The sequence below is a fragment of the Anomaloglossus baeobatrachus genome, chromosome 4 (genome assembly GCF_048569485.1).
Source record: "Anomaloglossus baeobatrachus isolate aAnoBae1 chromosome 4, aAnoBae1.hap1, whole genome shotgun sequence".
In the NCBI taxonomy this organism is placed as follows: Eukaryota; Metazoa; Chordata; class Amphibia; order Anura; family Aromobatidae; genus Anomaloglossus; species Anomaloglossus baeobatrachus.
In genome coordinates, this window is record NC_134356.1 from 564,872,731 (window position 1) to 564,899,889 (window position 27,159).

The 27,159-nt window shown below is 51.1% G+C and overlaps 1 protein-coding gene across 1 annotated transcript in view; it reads left to right on the plus strand.

Moving 5' to 3' along the window:
• Nucleotides 1-18,228, plus strand: part of MTFMT (mitochondrial methionyl-tRNA formyltransferase) — a 54,387-nt gene extending 36,159 nt beyond the window's left edge. The window contains exons 7-9 of the mRNA XM_075346026.1: nucleotides 14,424-14,505; nucleotides 15,779-15,846; nucleotides 16,928-18,228. Coding sequence (XP_075202141.1) covers nucleotides 14,424-14,505; nucleotides 15,779-15,846; nucleotides 16,928-17,125 — 348 coding nt within the window. The 3' untranslated portion in view covers nucleotides 17,126-18,228. The remainder of the gene's footprint in view (nucleotides 1-14,423; nucleotides 14,506-15,778; nucleotides 15,847-16,927) is intronic.
• Nucleotides 18,229-27,159: the final 8,931 nt, after the last annotated feature.

Consider the following 27,159-nt stretch of genomic DNA (forward strand, 5'->3'; position numbering starts at 1 on the left):
GTAAGACTGATTTATTTCCGGAAGTGTTACAAATATATATAACCTTATTGGCTAGGTGCCAAGAATACGTAACACGTCTCCTATTGGATAAAGTAGAACAGCTTATTCTGTGATATACAATTTACTGTAATGTGCTTGGTTCCTCATTTATATTAAGCAATGTCAGCATTATTCACTTGTCACAAGAATAGCCCAGACTGTCTGTCTGAGTCTTATGCCAAGAGATATGTGGGGTACAGTTCAAACAACATCTTAAATCTTGTTCTTTATGGATATCTCCATGTAACTCCTATATACTCATAATAATGATAATCACATCCCTAACAGGTAGGGAAACCTTATCAACCCCCCCTTCCCCAGGAAATTTTCTGTATTTTTTCCTCCCCTTCTTCCAAGGGCTTTAACTTTTATTTTTTCGTCAATCTTGCCATATGAGGGGGGTCTGTGTTTTGCGGGACGAGTTGTACTTTTGAATTAAGCCATTAGTTTTATCATATAGTGTACTGGAAAATGGGAAAAAATTTAAAGTGTGGTGAAATTGGGAATAAAAAAGTGCAATTGCACAATTGTTTGGGGTATTTTTATTCACGGTGTTCACTATATGGTAAAACTGATGTGTCGGTGTGAAGCCTCAGGACGATGCGAGTTCATAGATACCCAATATGTATAGGTTTACTTTTATCTAAGGGGTTTAAAAAAAATCAGGCGTTTGTCCAAAAAAAAAAACAAAAACAATAGCGCTTTTGTCACCATATTCAGAGACTCATAGCGTTCTCATTTTTCTGGATCTGGGACACAGTGACTATATTTTTTTTTTTATATTGAGCTGGCATCTTTAAGGATGACATTTTTGTGTAGATGCATGTTGCATTTTAATGCAATGTTGCGGTGACCAAAAAACTTAATTTTAACATTTGGAACTTTTTTTTTTTTCGCCACACCATGTACCGATCAGATTAATTGATTTTATATTTTGATCGGGCATTTCTGAATGCAGCAATACCAAACGTGTATTTATTTTATTTTCTTTGTCGCTCCATTGGGAGACCCAGACAATTGGGTGTATAGCTCATGCCTCCGGAGGCCACACAAAGTATTACACTAAAAGTGTAAAGCCCCTCCCCTTCTGCCTATACACCCCCCGTGCATCACGGGTTCCTCAGTTTACATGCTTTGTGCGAAGGAGGTCAGACATCCACGCATTAGCTCCACAGCTTGGTCAGCAGCAGCTGCTGACTATGTCGGATGGAAGAAAAGAGGGCCCATTACAGGGCCCCCAGCATGCTCCCTTCTCACCCCACTCTTGTCGGCGGTGTTGTTAAGGTTGAGGTACCCATTGCGGGTACGGAGGCTGGAGCCCACATGCTGTTTTTCCTTCCCCATCCCTTGATGGGCTCTGGGGAAGTGGGATCCTAATTCGGTCTCCAGACACTGAGACCGTGCTCCATCCACAGCACCTGAGGTATCTGCTGGACAAGGAGCCGAGTATCGTCAGGGACACTGCTGCTTTGAGGTACTCTGTGTCCCCGTGGGGACCGCGCACAGAATCACTCCAGCATTGCTGGGTGTGTTAGTGCACCGGGGACCGCGGCGCTGACCGCGTTTGTGTCATCACACACTACAGCGTGCTGGTGTGCTTGGTTTACTAGAGACTACCGCCTGACCGCGCGCTGCCATTGCAACACGGCAGCGCGCCTGGGATTGTTTGTACGCCGGGGACTTCCGCGCAGACCGAGCTTATACGCCGGCCGCGCTTATAACTTGAGTCCCCGGCTTTTCCGGCCTAGTCTCGGTCTTTTCCCGCCCCCAGGCCCGTCAGTCAGGGGAAGGGAGAGATGTTGTGCTGAACGTCAGCACTGAGGGCTGGAGCGTGCTTTGCATACTCCACCCCCCTCACTGTGCACAGTGGGGCACCAGACTCCCGCACTTTTTCGGGCACGCCCACGGCCTCCTCCTCTCCTCAGGACGCCGGCAGCCATTCCTGTCAGCTCTTCCGACGCAGGAGAGGGGAGACAAGCTCTGGGAGACCCAGGCAGCGTTTCTGGTGACCACACAACCGCTTGAGCGGTCGGTAAGCAGCACCTATGGTGCTGGCCCCACTAGTGCAGTAGTGTACATATAGATTATATCCTTATATGCTATACTTTACACTGTATGGTGCACGATTGAATTTTGGCTATATACCCTCCGGGATTGCTCAGAGGACACAACAGCATGTCGTCCACAAGAAGCAATGGTGCCAAAGCACAGACTTACTATGCTGCCTGTGCTGCATGTACGGCTATACTACCGGCAGGTTCCACTGACCCTCATTGTGTGCAATGCTCGGCCCCTGTGGCACTTGCTCAGCTGGAGCCTCTGCTAAGGGGGGCCCAGGGGGAACCACCAGCTAACACTGTCCATGTGACGGGGACAGAGTTTGCAGTTTTTACTGATAGACTTTCTGAGACTATGGCTAAGATATTAGAAGCTTTGCAGTCCAGACCGGCATCTCAGACCATGGGCACTGTGGAATCACTGCACCATGGTCCACCTCAGTTGGAGCAACAATGTCCTCCCGGGGTGTCTCATAGGTCCCAGGGTGAGGTCTCTGACACGGACCGCAGTCCCAGACCACCTAAGCGAGCTCGCTGGGAAACTCACTCGACATCATCACATTGTTCACGGTCTCAGCAGGACTCTCTGTATGATGAAGCGGAGGTAGCTGATCAGGATTCTGATCCTGAGGCCGCTCTCAACCTAGATACACCTGATGGGGACGCCATAGTGAATGATCTTATCGCGTCCATCAATCGAATGTTGGATATTTCTCCCTCAGGTCCTCCAGTTGAGGAGTCAGTTTCTCAGCAGGAGAAATTCCGTTTTAGGTTTCCCAAGCGTACCACGAGTATGTTTCTGGACCACTCTGACTTCAGAGAGGCAGTCCAGAAACACCGAGCTTGTCCTGATAAGTGTTTTTCCAAGCGCCTTAAGGATACACGTTATCCATTCCCCCCTGACGTGGTCAAGGGCTGGACTCAGTGTCCCAAGGTGGATCCCCCAATCTCCAGACTGGCGGCTAGATCCATAGTCGCAGTGGAAGATGGGGCTTCACTCAAGGATGCTACTGACAGGCAGATGGAGCTCTGGTCGAAATCCATCTTTGAAGCCATCGGCGCATCTTTTGCCCCAGCATTTGCAGCAGTATGGGCACTCCAAGCTATCTCAGCGGGTCAAGCGCAGATTGACGCAATCACACGTACGTCTGCGCCGCAAGTGGCGTCCATAACCACTCAGACGACGGCATTTGCGTCCTACGCTATTAATGCCATCCTGGACTCTTTGAGCCGTACGGCGGTTGCAGCCGACAATTCGGTGGCAATACGCAGGGCATTGTGGCTACGGGAATGGAAGGCAGATTCGGCTTCCAAAAAGTGCTTAACCAGTTTGCCATTTTCTGGTGACCGTTTGTTTGGTGAGCGATTGGATGAAATAATCAAGCAATCCAAGGGAAAGGATACATCCTTACCCCAGGCCAAACCAAACATACCCCAACAGAGGAGGGGACAGTCGAGGTTTCGGTCCTTTCGGGGCGCGGGCAGGTCCCAATTCTCCTCGTCCAAAAGGCCTCAGAAGGATCAGACAAACTCCGATTCGTGGCGGTCTAAGTCACGTCCTAAAAAGACCGCTGGAGGTGCCGCTACCAAAGCGGCCTCCTCATGACTTGCAGTCTCCTCACACCGCATCCTCGGTCGGTGGCAGGCTCTCCCGCTTTTGCGACACCTAGCTGCCACAGGTAAAAGACCGTTGGGTGAGAGACATTCTGTCTCACGGTTACAGGATAGAGTTCAGCTCTCGTCCTCCGACTCGATTCTTCAGAACATCTCCGCCTCCCGAGCGAGCCGATGCTCTTCTGCAGGCGGTGGACACTCTAAAGGCGGAAGGAGTGGTGATCCCGGTTCCTCTTCAGCAACAGGGTCACGGTTTTTACTCAAACCTGTTTGTGGTTCCAAAGAAAGACGGGTCCTTCCGTCCTGTCCTGGACCTAAAACTACTCAACAAACACGTAAAGACCAGGCGGTTCCGGATGGAATCCCTTCGCTCCGTCATCGCCTCAATGTCCCAGGGAGACTTCCTTGCATCGGTCGATATCAAAGATGCGTATCTTCACTTACCGATTGCTCCAGAGCATCAGCGCTTCCTGCGTTTCGCCATAGCAGACGAACACCTTCAGTTCGTGGCACTGCCGTTCGGCCTGGCGACAGCCCCACGGGTTTTCACCAAGGTCATGGCTACAGTAGTGGCGGTCCTTCACTCTCAGGGACACTCGGTGATTCCTTACTTAGACGATCTCCTAGTCAAGGCACCCTCTCAAGAGGCATGCCAACACAGCCTCAATGCTACTCTAGAGACTCTCCAGAGTTTCGGTTGGATCATCAATTTTCCAAAGTCAAATCTGACTCCGGCCCAATCACTGACATATCTTGGCATGGAGTTTCATACTCTCTCAGCGATAGTGAAGCTTCCGCTGAACAAACAGCGTTCACTGCAGACAGGGGTGCAATCTCTCCTTCTAGGTCAGTCACACCCCATGAGACGCCTCATGCACTTCCTAGGGAAGATGGTAGCAGCAATGGAGGCAGTTCCTTTTGCGCAGTTTCATCTGCGTCCACTTCAATGGGACATTCTCCGCAAATGGGACAGGAAGTCGACGTCCCTCGACAGGAACGTCTCCCTCTCCCAAGCAGCCAAAGCTTCCCTTCGGTGGTGGCTTCTTCCCACTTCATTGTCGAAGGGGAAATCCTTCCTACCCCCATCCTGGGCGGTGGTCACGACGGACGCGAGTCTGTCAGGGTGGGGAGCAGTCTTTCTCCACCACAGGGCTCAGGGTACGTGGACTCAGCAGGAGTCCTCCCTTCAGATCAATGTTCTGGAGATCAGGGCAGTGTATCTTGCCCTAAAAGCGTTCCAGCAGTGGCTGGAAGGCAAGCAGATCCGAATTCAGTCGGACAACTCCACAGCGGTGGCTTACATCAACCACCAAGGCGGCACACGCAGTCGTCAGGCTTTCCAAGAAGTTCAGCGGATTCTGATGTGGGTGGAAGCCACGGCCTCCACCATATCCGCAGTTCACATCCCGGGCGTAGAAAACTGGGAAGCAGATTTTCTCAGTCGCCAGGGCATGGACGCAGGGGAATGGTCTCTTCACCCGGACGTGTTTCAGGAGATCTGTTGCCGCTGGGGGATGCCGGACGTCGACCTAATGGCGTCCCGGCACAACAACAAGGTCACGGCATTCATGGCACGATCTCACGATCACAGAGCTCTGGCGGCAGACGCCTTAGTTCAAGATTGGTCGCAGTTTCAACTCCCTTATGTGTTCCCACCTCTGGCACTGTTGCCCAGAGTGATACGCAAGATCAGGTCAGACTGCCGCCACGCCATTCTCGTCGCTCCAGACTGGCCGATGAGGTCGTGGTACCCGGATCTGTGGCATCTCACGGTGGGCCAACCGTGGGCACTGCCAGACCGTCCAGACTTGCTGTCTCAAGGGCCGTTTTTCCATCTGAATTCTGCGGCCCTCAACCTGACTGTGTGGCCATTGAGTCCTGGATCCTAGCGTCTTCAGGGTTGTCTCAAGAGATCATTGCCACTATGAGACAGGCCAGGAAACCAACGTCTGCCAAGATCTACCACAGGACGTGGAAGATATTCCTTTCTTGGTGCTCTGATCAGGGATTTTCTCCCTGGCCATTTGCATTGCCCACGTTTCTTTCCTTTCTTCAATCAGGATTGGAAAAAGGTTTGTCGCTCGGCTCCCTTAAGGGACAAGTCTCAGCGCTCTCTGTGTTCTTTCAGAAGCGTCTTGCCAGGCTTTCTCAGGTACGCACGTTCCTGCAAGGGGTTTGTCACATTGTTCCTCCTTACAGGCGGCCGTTAGAACCCTGGGATCTGAACAGGGTTCTGCTGGCCCTTCAGAAGGCACCCTTTGAACCTTTGAAAGATATTTCTCTTTCTCGCCTTTCGCAGAAAGTGGTCTTCCTAGTAGCAGTCACCTCACTTCGGAGAGTGTCTGAGCTAGCAGCGCTGTCATGCAAAGCCCCTTTCCTGGTGTTTCACCAGGACAAGGTGGTGCTGCGCCCGGTTCCGGAATTCCTTCCTAAGGTGGTATCCACCTTTCATCTCAATCAGGATATCTCCTTGCCTTCTTTTTGTCCTCATCCAGTTCATCAATGTGAAAGGGATTTGCATTTGTTAGATCTGGTGAGAGCACTCAGAATCTACATTTCCCGTACGGCGCCTCTGCGCCGCTCGGATGCACTCTTTGTCCTTGTCGCTGGTCAGCGTAAGGGGTTACAGGCTTCCAAATCCACCCTGGCTCGGTGGATCAAGGAACCAATTCTTGAAGCCTACCGTTCTTCTGGGCTTCCGGTTCCCTCAGGGCTAAAGGCCCATTCTACCAGAGCCGTCGGTGCGTCCTGGGCTTTACGGCACCAGGCGACGGCTCAGCAGGTGTGCCAGGCGGCTACCTGGTCGAGCCTGCACACTTTCACCAAACACTATCAGGTGCATGCCTATGCTTCGGCGGATGCCAGCCTAGGTAGACGAGTCCTTCAGGCGGCGGTTGCCCACCTGTAGGAACGGGCCGTTTTACAGCTCTATTATGAGGTATTATTTTACCCACCCAGGGACTGCTTTTGGACGTCCCAATTGTCTGGGTCTCCCAATGGAGCGACAAAGAAGAAGGGAATTTTGTTTACTTACCGTAAATTCCTTTTCTTCTAGCTCCAATTGGGAGACCCAGCACCCGCCCTGTTGTTTTTTCGTGTACACATGTTGTTCATGTTGAATGGTTTCAGTTCTCCGAGGTTCTTCGGATTGAAGTTACTTTAAACCAATTTATTGCTTTCCTCCTTCTTGCTTTTGCACTAAAACTGAGGAACCCGTGATGCACGGGGGGTGTATAGGCAGAAGGGGAGGGGCTTTACACTTTTAGTCTAATACTTTGTGCGGCCTCCGGAGGCATAGCCTATACACCCAATTGTCTGGGTCTCCCAATTGGAGCTAGAAGAAAAGGAATTTACGGTAAGTAAACAAAATTCCCTTCTTCAATGGTGCAAAACGGGGGTAATTTGAACTTTTTAGGTTTTTTTTAATTTTTTCATATTTTAAAACTTTTTTTTTTAATTTATTTTACTAGTCCCCTTAGAGGACTTTGACTGTGCAGTCTGATCGCTTGTGGTGATCAGAGCGATGCCGAAACAGAAATGCACTGTTCCTCTGGGTGCTGGCACTCTGTCGGCTCTCACAGGAAATATGTCATGGTAAACCCCTGACCCCGCGCTACCATGGCAACCAATTGCCTCCCCCCGCTCGTAATCATGTCACGGGGCCACTAATAATGACGGGGAATGGCACGTTCCAATCAGGTCAACATACATGTGCAGGGATCACCGCGGGCTTGCTGTCACCGGGGGACATGACCTAGGATGTATATATACATCCAAGGTCGTGAAGGGGTTAAAGTAAATCTGTCACCAGGTTTTTGCTCTTCCATCTCAGAGCAGCATAATGTAGAGACAGAGACTCTGATTCCAGTGATGTGTCACTTACTGAGCTGTTTGCTGTCATTTTGATAAAATTATTGTTTCTTTGTCGCTCCATTGGGAGACCCAGACAATTGGGTGTATAGCTTCTGCCTCCGGAGGCCACACAAAGTATTACACTTTAAAAAGTGTAACCCCTCCCCTCTGCCTATACACCCTCCCGTGGATCACGGGCTCCTCAGTTTTATGCTTTGTGTGGAAGGAGGCACACATCCACTCATGCATTCTCATACTTAGTTATGTCGGTTGGAAGAAAAGAGGGCCCCCACGGGGCCCCCGGCATGTTCCCTTCTCACCCCACTACGTCGGCGGTGTTGTTAAGGTTGAAGTACCCATTGCGGGTACAGAGGCTGGAGCCACATGCCGTCTCCTTCACCATTCCTTATGCGGCTCTGGGAGAAGTGGGATCCTAAGCGGTCATCCATTTGCTGGGACCGTGCTCCATCCGCAGCCCCTGTGGGAACCTGCCGGACCGGAGCCTCTTCAACCTCAGGGACCAGGCCCTGCAACTCAAAGGTACTCTGTGTCCCCATAGGGGACTGTGCAGGGAGCGCACCTTCTTCCCGGAAGCCGCGGCAGCTGCTGAATTGAGGAGGCCGGTGGACTTCCGCGCCGACCGTGCCTGCTTGTCGGGCGCGGTCTCAAATTTAGTCCCCGGCTTCATCGCGGCCTAGTCGCAAAAATCCCGCCCCCGGGCCTGCCTGTCAGGGGTAAGGGCGGGATTACCGACATGACGTCGGATGTGAGGGCTGGAGCATCCTGCATGTCTTCCTCCCCCCTCACTGATCACTGTGGGGACCCCAGATTCCCGCACTTTGCTGGCGCCGCCCACGGCTCCACTCCTCCCCTGAGAGCTCCGGCAGCCATTTTCTGGCATTCTGCCGGTGGAGGCTTCTCAGTGAACAGCTCTGCAGCTCCGGGGGATCCAAGGCAGGGAATCTGGAGGACACACTCCGCTCGTTAGCGGTCGGTAAGCCACACCGGTCACCCGGTGCTGGTCCCCCTAGGGTGCCGGAATAGATACATATATATATATATATATATGCTACATATATATATATATCTGTTCGGTCGGGCTGTATACCCATTTCCCATATACCCTCAGTGGTCACTCTCCTAGGAGACAACAGCATGTCGTCCACAAGGAGCAAAGCTGCTAAGGCACAGGTTTTTTTTCGCGGCCTGTACCTCTTGTGGGACTATGTTACCTGCGGGTTCCACCTACCCTCACTGTGAGCAATGCTCGACTCCTGCCTCGCTTGCTCAGCCGGAGCCTCGGACACTGGTGGGCCCATTCGGCTCATGTAGACCCCCCTGCTCCCCCTGACCAGGCTGCAGGGACAGAGTTCGCCTCTTTTGCTGAGAAACGCTCTGAGTCTCTTTCTCAATCCATTGCACTGTCTATGGACAAATGGTCTTCTAAGCTGCTTGAGGCTTTGCAGTCCAGACCGGACCTTTCACAGGCCCCGGCCCCTGTTAGCTCGTCGCCTCCAGGCCCCTCTCGGTCCGCGCCGCAGCACGCTCCCAGGTTGGCCCCTCGGTCTCAGGCGGAGAACTCCTGCCCGGACCGCAGTCCTAGACCGGGCTCGCTGGGACTCTTCCCTGACTTCCTCTCGCTGCTCGGGATCCCAGCTTGAGGACTCTCTGGAGGACGAGGCGGACGTCGCAGCTCAGGGCTCTGACCCTGACGTCGCCCTTAACCTTGATACACCTGAGGGGGACGCCTTAGTAAATGATCTTATCTCGTCCATCAACCAGGTGTTGGATCTCTCTCTCCCCCGCCTCCTCCTGTAGAGGAGTCGGCGTCTCAGCAGGAGAAACACCAGTTTCGGTTCCCCAAACGTACGCGCAATACGTTTTTTGATCACTCTAACTTCAGGGATGCTGTCCAGAAGCCCAGAGCGGTCCCGGACAAGCGCTTTGCTAAACGCCTCACTGACACGCGTTACCCCTTCCCATCTGAAGTCGTTAAGGGTTGGGCACACTCTCCCAAGGTGGATCCTCCAGTCTCCAGATTGGCGGCTAGGTCCGTGGTGTCTGTTGCAGATGGCTCATCCCTGAAGGATGCCACTGACAGACAGATAGAGCTCCTGGTGAAGTCCATCTATGAGGCCACGGGCGTGTCTTTTGCCCCGGCCTTTGCAGCCGTGTGGGCACTCCAAGCAATCTCGGCTTGTCTGACTGAGATTAATGCTGTCACACGTAATTCTGCTCCGCAAGTTGCGTCTTTGACCTCTCAGGCGTCAGCCTTTTCGTCCTACGCCATGAACGCCGTCCTGGACTCCGCTAGCCGTACGGCGGTAGCATCTGCTAACTCCGTGGCAGTCCGCAGGGCCATGTGGCTGCGCGAATGGAAGGCAGACTCGGCTTCCAAGAGGTTCTTAACCGGTTTGCCGTTTTCTGGCGACCGTTTGTTTGGCGAACGATTGGATGAGATTATTAAGGAATCCAAAGGAAAGGATTCCTCCTTACCCCAGGCCAAACCTAAGAGACCTCAACAGAGAAAAATCCAATCGAGATTTCGGTCCTTTCGTCCCTCCGCCAAGTCCCAATCCTCTTCGTCCAACAGGCCGGAGAAAGGCCAGAGGAACTCCTATGCGTGGCGATCCAAGTCACGCCCGCAAAAGGCCGCAGGAGGCACTGCCTCCAAGACGGCTTCCTCATGACTCTCGGCCTCCCCTGGCCGCATCCTCGGTAGGTGGCAGGCTCTCCCGCTTTGGCGACGCCTGGTGGCCACATGTTCAAGACCGATGGGTGAGAGACATTCTGTCTCATGGTTACAGGATAGAGTTCAGCTCTCGTCCTGCGGCTCGTTTCTTCAGAACCTCTCCGCCCCCCGCTCAGGCCGACGCACTTTTTCAGGCAGTGGCCGCTCTAAAGATGGAAGGAGTTGTGATCCCCGTTCCCCTTCAGGAACGTGGTCGCGGATTTTACTCCAACTTGTTCGTGGTGCCAAAAAAGGACGGGTCATTCCGTCCCGTTCTGGACCTCAAGTTACTCAACAGACATGTGAGAACCAGACGGTTTCGTATGGAATCTCTCCGCTCGGTCATCGCCTCGATGTCACAAGGAGACTTCCTAGCATCGATCGACATCAAGGATGCTTATCTCCATGTACCGATCGCACCCGAACATCAACGCTTCCTGCGTTTCGCCATCGGGGACGAACACCTTCAGTTCGTGGCATTGCCTTTCGGCTTGGCGACAGCCCCACGGGTTTTCACCAAAGTCATGGCATCCGTTGTGGCGGTCCTGCATTCTCAGGGCCACTCGGTGATTCCCTACCTGGACGATCTCCTAGTCAGGGCCCCGTCTCGGGTGGCGTGTCAACAAAGTCTATCCGTCGCTCTGGCGACTCTCCAGCGGTTCGGCTGGATCATCAACTTCCCGAAATCCAAGTTGACACCGACCCAATCACTGACGTACCTTGGGATGGAGTTTCATACCCAGCAAGCGTTAGTCAAGCTTCCGAGCGACAAACAGCTTTCTCTGCAGGCAGGGGTGCAATCCCTTCTTCAGAGTCAGTCACACCCCTTAAGGCGCCTCATGCACTTCCTGGGGAAGATGGTGGCAGCTATAGAGGCAGTCCCGTTCGCGCAATTCCATCTTCGGCCACTCCAATGGGACATTCTCCGCAAATGGGACAAGAGTGCGGCTTCCCTCGACAGGAACGTCTCTCTTTCACTTGCAACCAAGACGTCGCTTCAGTGGTGGCTCCTTCCCAATTCTCTATCGCAGGGAAAATCCTTCCTACCCCCAACCTGGGCTGTGGTCACCACGGACGCGAGCCTGTCAGGTTGGGGAGCGGTTTTTCTCCACCACAGGGCTCAGGGAACCTGGACTCCGATAGTCATCCCTTCAGATCAATATACTGGAGATAAGGGCAGTGTATCTAGCCCTATTGGCTTTTCATCGGTGGCTGGAGGGCAGGCAGATCCGTCACCAGTCGGACAACGCCACTGCCGTCGCCTACATCAACCACCAAGGCGGCACTCGCAGTCGTCTAGCCTTCCAGGAAGTCCGACGGATTCTGCAGTGGGTGGAAGCCACAGCCGCCACCATCTCCGCAGTTCACATCCCGGGCGTAGAAAACTGGGAAGCAGATTTTCTCAGTCGTCAGGGCATGGATGCGGGGGAATGGTCTCTACACCCAGACGTGTTTCGAGAGATCTGTCGCCGCTGGGGAACGCCGGACGTCGATCTCATGGCGTCATGGCATAACAACAAGGTCCCGGCATACATGGCACGGTCTCAGGATCACAGAGCTCTGGCGGCGGACGCGTTAGTCCAGGATTGGTCGCAGTTTCGACTGCCATATGTGTTTCCCCCTCTGGCAATGCTGCCCAGAGTACTACGCAAGATCAGGTCCGACTGCCGTCGCGACATTCTCGTCGCTCCAGACTGGCCGAGGCGGTCGTGGTATCCGGATCTGTGGCATCTCACGGTGGGTCAACCGTGGGCGCTCCCAGACCGCCCAGACTTGCTGTCACAAGGCCCGTTTTTCCATCTGAATTCTGTGGCCCTCAACCTGACTTTGTGGCCATTGAGTCCTGGCTCCTAGCGTCTTCAGGGTTATCTCTAATAACGGTTTTCCTCCATGGCCGTTTGCCTTACCCACTTTTCTTTCATTCCTTCAATCTGGAATGGACAAGGGTTTGTCACTCGGCTCTCTCAAGGGCCAAGTATCGGCGCTCTCCGTGTTTTTTCAAAAGCGTCTAGCCAGGCTTCCGCAGGTCCGCACATTCCTGCAGGGGGTTTGCCACATGGTCCCACCTTACAAACGTCCGTTGGAACCCTGGGATCTTAACAGGGTTCTAACGGCTCTTCAGAAACCACCTTTCGAGCCGCTGCGGGATGTCTCTCTATCACGTCTTTCGCAGAAGGTGGCCTTCCTAGTGGCAGTCACATCACTTCGGAGAGTGTCTGAGCTCGCAGCGCTGTCATGCAAAGCCCCCTTCCTGGTGTTTCACCAGGATAAGGTGGTTCTGCGTCCGGTCCCGGAATTTCTCCCTAAGGTGGTATCCCCGTTTCATCTCAATCAGGATATCTCCTTGCCTTCATTTTGCCCTAATCCAATTCACCAGTGTGAAAAGGATTTGCACTCTTTGGATCTTGTGAGAGCACTCCGGCTCTACGTGTCTCGCACGGCGCCCCTGCGTCGTTCAGATGCGCTCTTTGTCCTTGTCGCTGGCCAGCGTAAGGGCTCGCAGGCTTCCAAGTCAACCTTGGCTCGGTGGATCAAGGAACCGATTCTCGAAGCCTACCGTTCTTCTGGGCTTCCGCTTCCTTCAGGGCTGAAAGCCCATTCTACCAGAGTCGTGGGTGCGTCCTGGGCATTGCGGCATGGGCTACGGCTCAGCAGGTGTGTCAGGCAGCTACGTGGTCTAGTCTGCACACTTTCACGAAACACTATCAAGTGCATACCTATGCTTCGGCAGACGCCAGTCTAGGTAGGCGAGTCCTTCAGGCGGCGGTTGCCCACCTGTAAGAGGGGGCCGTTTTTCGGCTCTTTTTATTGAGGTATTCTTTTACCCACCCAGGGACTGCTTTTGGACGTCCCAATTGTCTGGGTCTCCCAATGGAGCGACAAAGAAGAAGGGAATTTTGTTTACTTACCGTAAATTCCTTTTCTTCTAGCTCCTATTGGGAGACCCAGCACCCGCCCCTGTTCCCTTCGGGCTGGTTGTTCTTTTGTGTACACATGTTGTTCATGTTGAATTGTTCTTTTGGTTCATGGTCTTCAGTTCTCCGAACATCCTTCGGATTGAATTTACCCTAGACCAATTTATAAGTTTTCTCCTTCCTGCTTTTGCACCAAAACTGAGGAGCCCGTGATGCACGGGAGGGTGTATAGGCAGAGGGGAGGGGTTACACTTTTTAAATTGTAATACTTTGTGTGGCCTCCGGAGGCAGAAGCTATACACCCAATTGTCTGGGTCTCCCAATAGGAGCTAGAAGAAAAGGAATTTACGGTAAGTAAACAAAATTCCCTTCTTTCGCTGCTGCACATCTAGCAGTTATACAGAGCCCATGAATATGCTGGACTACCTGCAGGACACCAAGGAGTCCTCTAATGATGATCTACTTGGCGTGCTACCAGGTAGTCCACTATATTTATCAAAACTGCACTAAGGAGCCCAGTAAGTGACATATTGCTGGAGTCAGGGTCTCTGTCTCTACATTATGCTGCTCTCAGATTAGGTGGCAAAAACTGGCGAGAGATTCCCCTTTAAATGTCATATTGGGATCCATTTATATATATATATATATATATATATATATATATATATATATATATATATATATATATATAAAAAAATGCCATATTGTCGATAATGCAGCAGCTTTTTGCTGAATTTATTCAACACTTTTCTGCTTTAATATCAGAAAAGTGGCAAATCCGTCATCAATTATGGGGTTACATTGATTTTGACAAGAATTTTTAGGCATTTCCGCTCTTACTTCCAGCTAATCATGTGAAGCCGCTTGGTTTTTGATCACTTTAGAGTTTTTCATGGTAATAATATTGTAGGCTGCATTGCTATTCTTGCTGTCAAAAATACCATTATTCTCTGTTCACATTGAAATGGGGCTTTTGTTTACAACTATGGATCTAAAAAATTATTGATTAGCTCCATTATCTTATGCTGTGATTCTATCATGCCGATGGACTCCTGATGGAAAGCCATAGTGCTAGTGTGAACATGGCCAAGTCAAAGGGATATAACTTTATATCTGATGCTGCTCTATTGTGAACTGAAAACATTGTGTGTGTGATCAGAGCCAGAACAGAAAATCGTACTCATTCATTTGTCCAAAACCTCTGCTTTCTTACAGATGCCACTACAGACCTTGTGGATGGGTGCACCTATCAAACTGCTGGACTTTGTAGAAGTTTCAGAAACCCTAATCACTTCAGGTCAGTCTACTCTGCATGACATATACAAGCAGTATTACCCATGCATGGAGATGTTTCAGTTTGGGAGATTAAAGCCTGCTTTACATGTTACGATTTCGCATATGATATCGTATGCGATCGTAACCACCCCCATCGTATGTGCGGCACGTTCAATTTGTTGAATGTGCCGCACATACGCGTAACCCCCCCGTCACACGTACTTACCCGTCCATACGACCTCTATGTGGGCGGCGAACGTCACAGTTGGTGTCACAGCGACAGCCGGCCAATAGAAGCGGAGGGGCGGGGATGAGCGGGACGTAAACATCCCGCCCACCTCCTTCCTTCCGCATTGCCGGCCGGGAGCCGCAGGACGCAGGTAAGATCTGTTCATCGTTCCCGGGGTGTCACACACTGCGATGTGTGCTACCCCGGGTACGATTAACAATCTGACGTTCAATTCATGAGAAATGAACGTTTTACCGTTCAATCGCACGTAGCTGTTACACACTGCAATGTACCTTACGATGCCGGATGTGCGTCACTTACGACGTGACCCCGCCGACACATTGTAAGATACATTGCAGCGTGTAAAGCGGCTTTTAAGGGAACCAATCACCAGGATTTTCGTATATAAGGTAAAGCCAGTGCTATGCTGGCACCATCAGGCTGTTTCTCTATATACGTTTAGTTGTCACCTCGGATGTTTAGGTTTTGAAATTTAAAAAAGTAAAGTTTAAAAAAAAATCAGCAACTGCTTGAGTGACAGCTGCAATGGAGCAGATAATATATTCATAGTTCTCCCCTCCCCCTGTTAGAATTAGCATAAGTATTATATGAACGATTCACTTTGTGTGTTAAAGGACCTGTGTGAGGTCATAACCATGTGACCAGAAGGGGCGGGGCCTCAGCCGCCAAAGCTAGATATCAGGTCACATGGGTATGACCTCACACAGGTCCTGCAACAAAGTGAATAGTTGTATAATGCTTATGCTAATTCTAACAGGGGGAGGAGATAACTGAGTATATGATCTGATCCTCAGCTGCTGTCACTCAAGAAGCTGCTGATTTTTTTAAACTTTGCTTTTTTGGATTTCAAAACCTATACATCTGAGCTGACCACTACAGGTATGTATAGAATCAGCCAGATAGTGCCAGTATAGCACTGGCTTTACCTTATATACGAAAATCTTGGTGATTCGTTCCCTTTAAGAATAATAATTTGCACTATATACCCATATAAAAAAATAAACTGTTTGATATTTTTCCCAATTTTTTTTTTTCTTTTTTTCAGATTTTCCCAGAATTCCAGGCTCAATTCAGTATCTTAATGCACCACAGATAATGATTGTATGTTGTAAGGTGGGCATCATAATATTTGATCTGATTGCATTTGCCTTTTGGTTAACTTTGAATTTCCTACATGTAGATAGAGATGCAGCAGAGCTGATTCTGTTTTGTTACTAAGGAACCCCATTGTTTACTCAATTAAATGGAATCTGTCACCAGGTTTTTGCTCCCCCATCTGAGAGCAGCATAATGTAGGGACCGAGACCCTGATTCCAGCGACATGTCACTTACTGAGCTGTTTGCTGTCATTTTGATAAAATCAATTGTTTTCTCTGCTGCAGATCTAGCAGTTAGGGTACACTCACACGAGCGTATGAATTGGACGAGGGCAATGCGAGAACATCTCTCATTGCACTCTGACCAATGTTAGTCAATGAGGGAGAGCAGTTGGTCAGCTTTTCTCGCATCCAGTTTCTGGATGCGAGAAAAGTCGCAACATGCTGCGATTGTATCCTGAAACCGTCCGAGACTTGCCAATACAAGTCAATGGGTGCAATAAAAAAAAAAAAAAAAACGTACCATCGTAGTGACATCCGTTTTTATGGATACAATTTTATCATGTAGTAGAGGACACTGTAAATGGTCCTGTAAATGACTAATAGCTGTTGAGAAAAAAAACCAGATTGCATACGGAGAGCACACTGAGAACTCATGGATGACAAGTGAGAAAAAAATAGTCCTACTCTCCTGGACGAGAATGGGACCGTTTTTTCATACGGTCGGGTGAGTCCAGCCTTAAACAGAGCTCATGAATGGTGGACTACATGGCAGCACGCCAAGTAGTCCTCTAATGATAATCTGCTGCTAATTAAACAGTGATTTTATCAAAACTACACTAAGCAGCTCAGTAAGTGACACATCTGTCTCTACATTATGCTGCTCTCAGATGGGGGAGCAAGAACCTGTTGACAGATTCCCTTTAAAGATTTCTGCATGTTGACATCCACGCCTATGTAACACACAAAATAATCTCCCCAATGCTAAACTCAGCGCTGCTACATCTAAATAATGTAGCCCATATAGAAAAGTATCACTTAGAAAACTATTTTCTGTACATTTTTCTAATCAGGTTTTTTTTTTTCTTGTGTGGCAGGATGGCTGGGTGGGTGTCAGGGCTGTAAAGCTCAGGAAGATGCTTTCTGCTAAGGATTTTTATAATGGTTACCTGCACCACTGGTTTGTGAAGAAATCGGAGATTCCACTGGAGGAGTGCCGCTTCTATACGCTTCACCTTCCACCAAAAACTAAGACTCCAAAGAAATCTCTATCTGTAAGAAACACGGGCTGCTAGCGCAGCATCACAGACGACCAGTGAGACTATAATGTACAAAGACGAATCTTCTCCAATCCACTAGAGAAATGGTGAAGAGCACAATATAGATCAATTAAACGCCTGAACAACTTTGGAATAAAACAAAACTTTGTAATTATGTAAAAAAAAAAAAATTTTGGACAAAAAGTGAATCGTTGTGAAGTCTGTTGCTTGAAAGGTATTTTTAGGGTCTGAACCTTCATAGTGAGCAATGTATGTGCAGGCAGCGGCTACTGTGGTAGTGACACACAAAGCCTAACCAAAGACTGCAACATTGCAATGCTTCATTGGACTAGAATGTGGTCTCATATATGTTGCAAGGAGCTCACATTCTCTTTCATTGTGGTGTGATGTAGCATCACCATACTTCTATCCACAGATGGCTTGTAGCTCCAGCCGAACACATTCTGAACTTAAACTATATACGATTAGATCAAGCTGCCTTGTAGACAAAAGTCTAGCCATACTGCCAGTGATTGCCTAGCGCTAACATGGGCAGAAACAGCTGAAGCCAATATAATCACAGTGACTGCATTAGGCTGCTTTCACACATCTGGTTGTAGCAGTGCGGCACAATCCGGCGCTCTGCTGAAAAAAACAAAAGGGTTTTTTTTTGCCGCCGGTTTAGTTTTTTCCAGCATTGACTTGATTGGCGCCGCATTGTGCCGCATGGGCTTGCGTTCCGTCCGGTCTTTGCCGCATGCGGCAGATTTAGCCGATGCGGCGGCCGGATGGAACGTTCCCTGGCACGTTTTTTGCTCCGGCAAAAAAAAACAAAAAAACAACGCGGCGCATTTTTCAATGCATGCCTATGGACGTCGGATGCGGCGCGATGCGGCTAAACCCGCATCCGGCCAACGCATGCGGTTTCTTCCACTGCGCATGCTCAGTAGCGTGCCGCAACCGGAAAAAAACGGACGGGCCGCATGTAAAAACGTATGCAAAGGATGCGGTGTTTTCGCCGCATCCGTTGCATAGGTTTCACAGCCGGATTGAGCCGCACTGCTCAAACCGGATGTGTGAAAGCAGCCTTAATAGTACAAGGTATTTTTTTTTTTTTTTTTTTTTACCCTCTTAACTGTATGTGAAGCCTTAGCATACAGTTAGGTCCAGAAATATTTGGACAGTGACACAATTTTCGCGAGTTGGGCTCTGCATGCCACCACATTGGATTTGAAATGAAACCTCTACAACAGAATTCAAGTGCAGATTGTAACGTTTAATTTGAAGGTTTGAACAAAAATATCTGATAGAAATTGTAGGAATTGTACACATTTCTTTACAAACACTCCACATTTTAGGAGGTCAAAAGTAATTGGACAAATAAACCAAACCCAAACAAAATATTTTTATTTTCAATATTTTGTTGCGAATCCTTTGGAGGCAATCACTGCCTTAAGTCTGGAACCCATGGACATCACCAAACGCTGGGTTTCCTCCTTCTTAATGCTTTGCCAGGCCTTTACAGCCGCAGCCTTCAGGTCTTGCTTGTTTGTGGGTCTTTCAGTCTTAAGTCTGGATTTGAGCAAGTGAAATGCATGCTCAATTGGGTTAAGATCTGGTGATTGACTTGGCCATTGCAGAATGTTCCACTTTTTAGCACTCATGAACTCCTGGGTAGCTTTGGCTGTATGCTTGGGGTCATTGTCCATCTGTACTATGAAGCGCCGTCCGATCAACTTTGCGGCATTTGGCTGAATCTGGGCTGAAAGTATATCCCGGTACACTTCAGAATTCATCCGGCTACTCTTGTCTGCTGTTATGTCATCAATAAACACAAGTGACCCAGTGCCATTGAAAGCCATGCATGCCCATGCCATCACGTTGCCTCCACCATGTTTTACAGAGGATGTGGTGTGCCTTGGATCATGTGCCGTTCCCTTTCTTCTCCAAACTTTTTTCTTCCCATCATTCTGGTACAGGTTGATCTTTGTCTCATCTGTCCATAGAATACTTTTCCAGAACTGAGCTGGCTTCATGAGGTGTTTTTGAGCAAATTTAACTCTGGCCTGTCTATTTTTGGAATTGATGAATGGTTTGCATCTAGATGTGAACCCTTTGTACTTACTTTCATGGAGTCTTCTCTTTACTGTTGACTTAGAGACAGATACACCTACTTCACTGAGAGTGTTCTGGACTTCAGTTGATGTTGTGAACGGGTTCTTCTTCACCAAAGAAAGTATGCGGCGATCATCCACCACTGTTGTCATCCGTGGACGCCCAGGCCTTTTTGAGTTCCCAAGCTCACCAGTCAATTCCTTTTTTCTCAGAATGTACCCGACTGTTGATTTTGCTACTCCAAGCATGTCTGCTATCTCTCTGATGGATTTTTTCTTTTCTTTGTCGCTCCTAATTGGGAGACCCAGACAATTGGGTGTATAGCTACTGCCTCCGGAGGCCACACAAAGCACTACACTTAAAAGTGTAAAGCCCCTCCCCTTCTGCCTATACACCCCCCGTGGGATCACGGGCTCCTCAGTTTTCATGCTTTGTGCGAAGGAGGTCAGACATCCACGCATAGCTCCACTGTTTAGTCAGCAGCAGCTGCTGACTATGTCGGATGGAAGAAAAGAGGGCCCATACTAGGGCCCTCAGCATGCTCCCTTCTCACCCCACTTTTGTCGGCGGTGTTTGTTAAGGTTGAGGTACCCATTGCGGGTACGGAGGCTGGAGCCCACATGCTGCTTCCTTCCCCATCCCCCTTAGGGCTCTGGGTGAAGTGGGATTTTACCGGTCTCCAGGCACTGAGACCGTGCTCCATCCACAGCCGCTGGGGAATCTGCTGGATATGGAGCTGAGTATCGTCAGGGACATGGCCCTGCTACGTCAAGGTACTCTGTGTCCCCGTACAGACCGCGCGCAGACACACTGCAGCATTGCTGGGTGTGTTAGTGCGCCGGGGACAACAGCGCTGCGCGCTTGTGCCACTACTCACTACAGCTCTGCTGAGTGAGTTAATGTATTGGGAACTGCTGCGCCGGCCGCTGCTGTCAGTTTACGCTGCGGCGCGGCTGGGACTTGTGGTGCGCCGGGGACTTCCGCGCTGGCCGTGCATATATGACGGCCGCGCTTATTACTCGAGTCCCCGGCTTTTGCGGCCTAGTTTCGCTTCGTTCCCGCCCCCAGGCCTGCCAGTCAGGGGAAGGGCGGGACGCTGTACAGAACATCAGCGCAGAGGGCTGGAGTCTACTTTACATACTCCAGCCCTCACACTGGACACAGTGGGACGCCAGTTTCCCGCACTTTGTCTGAGGCACGCCCACGGTCCGCCCCTCTTCACAGAACGCCGGCAGCCATTCCTGTGTGCAGTCTGAGCTGGAGAGGGGAGACAAGTTCTGGGAGACCCAGACACGGGATTCTGGCGACCACACACCCGCGTTTGAGCGGGCGGTAAGCGGCACCTCTGGTGCTGACCCCACTAGTGCCGAAGTGTACATTTGTATTTTTATGCTTGCATGCTATACATTGCACTGTACGGTCGCTGGTGATTCTTGGCTATATACCCTCCTAGATTGCTCAGAGGAGACAACAGCATGTCATCCGCAAAAAGCAAGGGTGCCAAGGCACAGGCTTTCTATGCTGCTTGTACCGCATGTGAGGCTACTCTACCGGCAGGTTCCACTGACCCCCATTGTGTGCAGTGCTCGGCCCCTGTGGCACTTGCTCGGCCGGGGCCTCTGCTAGAGGTGACCCAGGGAGAACCACCTGTGAATACTGTCCAGGTGACGGGGACGGAGTTTGCAGTTTTTGCGGATAGATTGTCTGTGACTATGACTAAAATTCTAGAAACTTTGCAGTCTAGACCAGTAACTCAGACCATGGGCACTGTTGAATCATTGCTCCCTGGTCCCCCTCAGTTGGAACAGCTCCGGGGGTGTCCCATGCATCCCAGAGTGAAGGCTCTGACACGGACGACAGTCCCAGACAGCCTAAGCGAGCTCGCTATGAGCGGCCCTCGACTTCATCACACTGGTCAGGGTCCCAGCAGGACTCTCTGTATGATGAGGCGGAGGTAGCTGATCAGGATTCTGATCCTGAGACCGCTCTCAATCTGGATACTCCTGATGGTGACGCCATAGTGAATGATCTTATAGCGTCCATCAATAGAATGTTGGATATTTCTCCCCCAGCTCCTCCAGTGGAGGAGTAAGCTTCACAGCAGGAGAAATTCCATTTCAGGTATCCCAAGCGTAAATTAAGTACTTTTCTGGACCACTCTGACTTTAGAGAGTCAGTCCAGAAACACCACGCTTATCCAGATAAGCGTTTCTCCAAACGGCTTAAGGATACACGTTATCCCTTTCCCCCTGACGTGGTCAAGGGCTGGACCCAGTGTCCCAAGGTGGATCCTCCAATCTCCAGGCTTGCGGCTAGATCCATAGTTGCAGTGGAAGATGGGGCTGCACTTAAAGATGCCACTGACAGACAGATGGAGCTCTGGTTGAAATCCATCTATGAAGCTATCGGCGCGTCGTTTGCTCCAGCATTCGCAGCCGTATGGGCACTCCAAGCTATTTCAGCTGGTCTTACACAGATTGACACGGTCACACGTACATCTGTTCCGCAGGTGGCATCCTTAACCTCTCAAATGTCTGCATTTGCGTCTTACGCGATTAATGCTGTCCTGGACTCTACGAGCCGTATGGCAGTGGCGTCCGCCAACTCCGTGGTTTTACGCAGAGCCTTGTGGTTAAGGGAATGGAAGGCAGACTCTGCTTCCAAAAAGTGCTTAACCAGTTTGCCATTTTCTGGTGACCGACTGTTTGGTGAGCGTTTGGATGAAATCATTAAACAGTCCAAGGGTAAGGATTCATCCTTACCTCAGCCCAGACAAAACAAACCCCAACAGAGGAGGGGACAGTCGGGGTTTCGGTCCTTTCGAGGCTCGGGCAGGTCCCGATTCTCCTCGTCCAAAAGGACTCAAAAGGATCAGAGGAGCTCAGATTCTTGGCGGGCTCAGTCACGCCCAAAAAAAGACAGCCGGAAGACCCGCTACCAAGGCGGCTTCCTCATGACTTTCGGCCTCCTCTCTCCGCATCCTCGGTCGGTGGCAGGCTCTCCCGCTTTGGCGACATTTGGCTGCCACAGGTCAAAGACCGTTGGGTGAGAGACATTCTGTCTCACGGGTACAGGATAGAGTTCAGTTCTCGTCCTCCAACTCGATTCTTCAGAACTTCTCCACCTCCCGACCGAGCCGATGCTCTTCTGCAAGCGGTGTGCACTCTAAAGGCAGAAGGAGTGGTGACCACTGTTCCTCTTCAGGAGCAAGGTCACGGTTTTTACTCCAATTTGTTTGTGGTGCCAAAAAAGGACGGGTCTTTCCGTCCCGTTCTGGATCTAAAACTGCTCAACAAGCACGTGAAAACCAGGCGGTTCCGGATGGAATCCCTCCGCTCCGTCATCGCCTCAATGTCTCAAGGAGATTTCCTAGCATCAATAGACATCAAGGATGCTTATCTCCACGTGCCGATTGCTCCAGAGCATCAGCGTTTTCTACGCTTCGTTATAGGAGACGAACACCTTCAGTTCGTAGCTCTGCCTTTCGGGCTGGCGACAGCCCCACGGGTCTTCACCAAGGTCATGGCAGCAGTCGTAGCAGTCCTGCACTCTCAAGGTCACTCTGTGATCCCGTATTTGGACGATCTACTGGTCAAGGCACCCTCTCAAGAGGCATGCCAACACAGCCTGAACGTTGTGCTGGAGACTCTCCAGAGTTTCGGGTGGATCATCAACTTTTCAAAGTCAAATCTGACCCCGACCCAATCGCTAACATATCTTGGCATGGAGTTTCATACTCTCTCAGCGATAGTGAAGCTTCCGCTGGACAAACAGCGTTCACTACAGACAGGGGTGCAATCTCTCCTTCAAGGCCAGTCACACCCCTTGAGACGCCTCATGCACTTCCTAGGGAAGATGGTAGCAACAATGGAGGCAGTCCCTTTCGCGCAGTTTCATCTGCGTCCACTACAATGGGACATTCTCCGCCAATGGGACGGGAAGTCGACGTCCCTCGACAGGAACGTCTCCCTTTCTCAGGCGGCCAAGGAATCTCTTCGGTGGTGGCTTCTTCCCACTTTATTGTCAAAAGGAAAGTCCTTTCTACCCCCATCCTGGGCGGTGGTTACGACAGACGCGAGTCTTTCAGGGTGGGGAGCAGTTTTTCTCCACCACAGGGCTCAAGGTACGTGGACTCAGCAAGAGTCCACCCTTCAGATCAATGTTCTGGAAATCAGAGCAGTGTATCTTGCCCTACAAGCCTTCCAGCAGTGGCTGGAAGGCAAGCAGATCCGAATTCAGTCGGACAACTCCACAACGGTGGCATACATCAACCACCAAGGAGGAACACGCAGTCGGCAAGCCTTCCAGGAAGTCCGGCGGATTCTAACGTGGGTGGAAGACATGGCATCCACCATATCCGCAGTTCACATCCCAGGCGTGGAAAACTGGGAAGCAGACTTCCTCAGTCGCCAGGGTATGGACGCAGGGGAATGGTCGCTTCACCCGGACGTGTTTCAGGAGATCTGTCGCCGCTGGGGGATGCCGGACGTCGACCTAATGGCGTCCCGGCACAACAACAAGGTCCCGGCTTTCATGGCACGGTCTCACGATCACCGAGCTCTGGCGGCGGACGCCTTAGTTCAAGATTGGTCGCTGTTCCGGCTACCTTATGTGTTTCCACCTCTGGCACTGTTGCCCAGAGTGCTGCGCAAGATCAGGTCCGACTGCCGCCGCGCCATCCTCGTCGCTCCAGACTGGCCGAGGAGGTCCTGGTACCCGGATCTGTGGCATCTCACGGTAGGCCAACCGTGGGCACTACCAGACCGACCAGACTTGTTGTCCCAAGGGCCGTTTTTCCATCAGAATTCTGCGGCCCTGAACCTGACTGTGTGGCCATTGAGTCCTGGATCCTAGCGTCTTCAGGATTATCTCAAGAGGTCATTGCCACCATGAGACAGGCTAGAAAACCATCCTCCGCCAAGATCTACCACAGGACGTGGAAGATATTCTTATCTTGGTGCTCTGCTCAGGGAGTTTCTCCCTGGCCAATTTCATTGCCTACTCTTCTTTCTTTCCTGCAATCCGGTTTGGATAAAGGTTTGTCGCTCGGCTCCCTTAAGGGACAAGTCTCAGCGCTATCTGTATTTTTTCAGAAACGCCTAGCACGACTTCCTCAGGTACGCACGTTCCTGCAAGGGGTTTGTCATATCGTCCCTCCTTACAAGCGGCCGTTAGAGCCCTGGGATCTGAACAGGGTTCTAATTGCTCTCCAGAAGCCGCCTTTCGAGCCTATGAGGGATGTTTCCCTTTCTCGCCTTTCACAGAAAGTGGCCTTTCTAGTAGCGGTCACGTCTCTTCGGAGAGTGTCCGAGCTAGCAGCGCTGTCATGCAAATCTCCCTTTCTGGTGTTTCACCAGGACAAGGTGGTTCTGCGCCCGATTCCGGAGTTTCTCCCTAAGGTGGTATCCCCCTTTCATCTCAATCAGGATATCGTCTTACCTTCTTTGTGTCCTCATCCAGTTCATCAATGTGAAAAGGATTTGCATTTGTTGGATCTGGTGAGAGCACTCAGAATCTACATTTCCCGCACGGCGCCTCTGCGCCGCTCGGATGCACTCTTTATCCTTGTCGCTGGTCAGCGTAAAGGGTCGCAAGCTTCCAAATCCACCCTGGCTCGGTGGATCAAGGAACCAATTCTTGAAGCCTACCGTTCTGCTAGGATTCCGGTTCCCTCAGGGCTGAAGGCCCATTCTACCAGAGCCGTGGGTGCGTCCTGGGCATTACGGCACCAGGCTACGGCTCAGCAGGTGTGCCAGGCGGCTACCTGGTCGAGTCTGCACACTTTTACCAAGCATTATCAGGTGCATACCTACGCTTCGGCGGACGCCAGCCTAGGTAGACAAGTCCTTCAGGCGGCGGTTGCCCACCTGTAGGAAAGGGCTGTTGTTTCGGCCCTATCACGAGGTGTTATTTTACCCACCCAGGGACTGCTTTTGGACGTCCCAATTGTCTGGGTCTCCCAATTAGGAGCGACAAAGAAGAAGGGAATTTTGTTTACCGTAAATTCCTTTTCTTCTAGCTCCAATTGGGAGACCCAGCACCCGCCCTGTTTTCTTAGGGATTTTTGTTTTTTCGGGTACACATGTTGTTCATGTTGAATGGTTTCAGTTCTCCGATGTTTCTTCGGATCGAATTTGTTTTTAAACCAGTTATTGGCTTTCCTCCTTCTTGCTTTTGCACTAAAACTGAGGAGCCCGTGATCCCACGGGGGGTGTATAGGCAGAAGGGGAGGGGCTTTACACTTTTAAGTGTAGTGCTTTGTGTGGCCTCCGGAGGCAGTAGCTATACACCCAATTGTCTGGGTCTCCCAATTGGAGCTAGAAGAAAAGGAATTTACGGTAAGTAAACAAAATTCCCTTCTTTTCTTTGTCGCTCCATTGGGAGACCCAGACAATTGGGTGTATAGCTTCTGCCTCCGGAGGCCACACAAAGTATTACACTTTAAAAAGTGTAACCCCTCCCCTCTGCCTATACACCCTCCCTTGGATCACGGGCTCCTCAGTTTTATGCTTTGTGTGGAAGGAGGCACACATCCACTCATGCATTCTCATACTTAGTTATGTCGGTTGGAAGAAAAGAGGGCCCCCACGGGGCCCCCGGCATGTTCCCTTCTCACCCCACTACGTCGGCGGTGTTGTTAAGGTTGAAGTACCCATTGCGGGTACAGAGGCTGGAGCCACATGCCGTCTCCTTCACCATCCCTTATGCGGCTCTGGGAGAAGTGGGATCCTAAGCGGTCATCCATTTGCTGGGACCGTGCTCCATCCGCAGCCCCTGTGGGAACCTGCCGGACCGGAGCCTCTTCAACCTCAGGGACCGGGCCCTGCAACTCAAAGGTACTATGTGTCCCCATAGGGGACTGTGCAGGGAGCGCACCTTCTTCTCGGAAGCCGCGGCAGCTGCTGAATTGAGGAGGCCGGTGGACTTCCGCGCCGACCATGCCTGCTTGTCGGGCGCGGTCTCAAATTTAGTCCCCGGCTTCATCGCGGCCTAGTCGCAAAAATCCCGCCCCCGGGCCTGCCTGTCAGGGGTAAGGGCGGGATTACCGACATGACGTCGGATGTGAGGGCTGGAGCATCCTGCATGTCTTCCTCCCCCCTCACTGATCACTGTGGGGACCCCAGATTCCTGCACTTTGCTGGCGCCGCCCACGGCTCCACTCCTCCCCTGAGAGCTCCGGCAGCCATTTTCTGGCATTCTGCCGGAGGAGGCTTCTCAGTGAACAGCTCTGCAGCTCCGGGGGATCCAAGGCAGGGAATCTGGAGGACACACTCCGCTCGTTAGCGGTCGGTAAGCCACACCGGTCACCCGGTGCTGGTCCCCCTAGGGTGCCGGAATAGATACATATATATATATATATATATATATGCTACATATATATATATCTGTTCGGTCGGGCTGTATACCCATTTCCCATATACCCTCAGTGGTCACTCTCCTAGGAGACAACAGCATGTCGTCCACAAGGAGCAAAGCTGCTAAGGCACAGGTTTTTTTCGCGGCCTGTACCTCTTGTGGGGCTATGTTACCTGCGGGTTCCACCTACCCTCACTGTGAGCAATGCTCGACTCCTGCCGCGCTTGCTCAGCCGGAGCCTCGGACACTGGTGGGCCCCTCGGCTCATGTAGACCCCCCTGCTCCCCCTGACCAGGCTGCAGGGACAGAGTTCGCCTCTTTTGCTGAGAAACTCTCTGAGTCTCTTTCTCAATCCATTGCACTGTCTATGGACAAATGGTCTTCTAAGCTGCTTGAGGCTTTGCAGTCCAGACCGGACCTTTCACAGGCCCCGGCCCCTGTTAGCTCGTCGCCTCCAGGCCCCTCTTGGTCCGCTCCGCAGCGCGCTCCCAGGTTGGCCCCTCGGTCTCAGGCGGAGGACTCCTGCCCGGACCGCAGTCCTAGACCGGCTAAGCGGGCTCGCTGGGACTCTTCCCCGACTTCCTCTCGCTGCTCGGGAT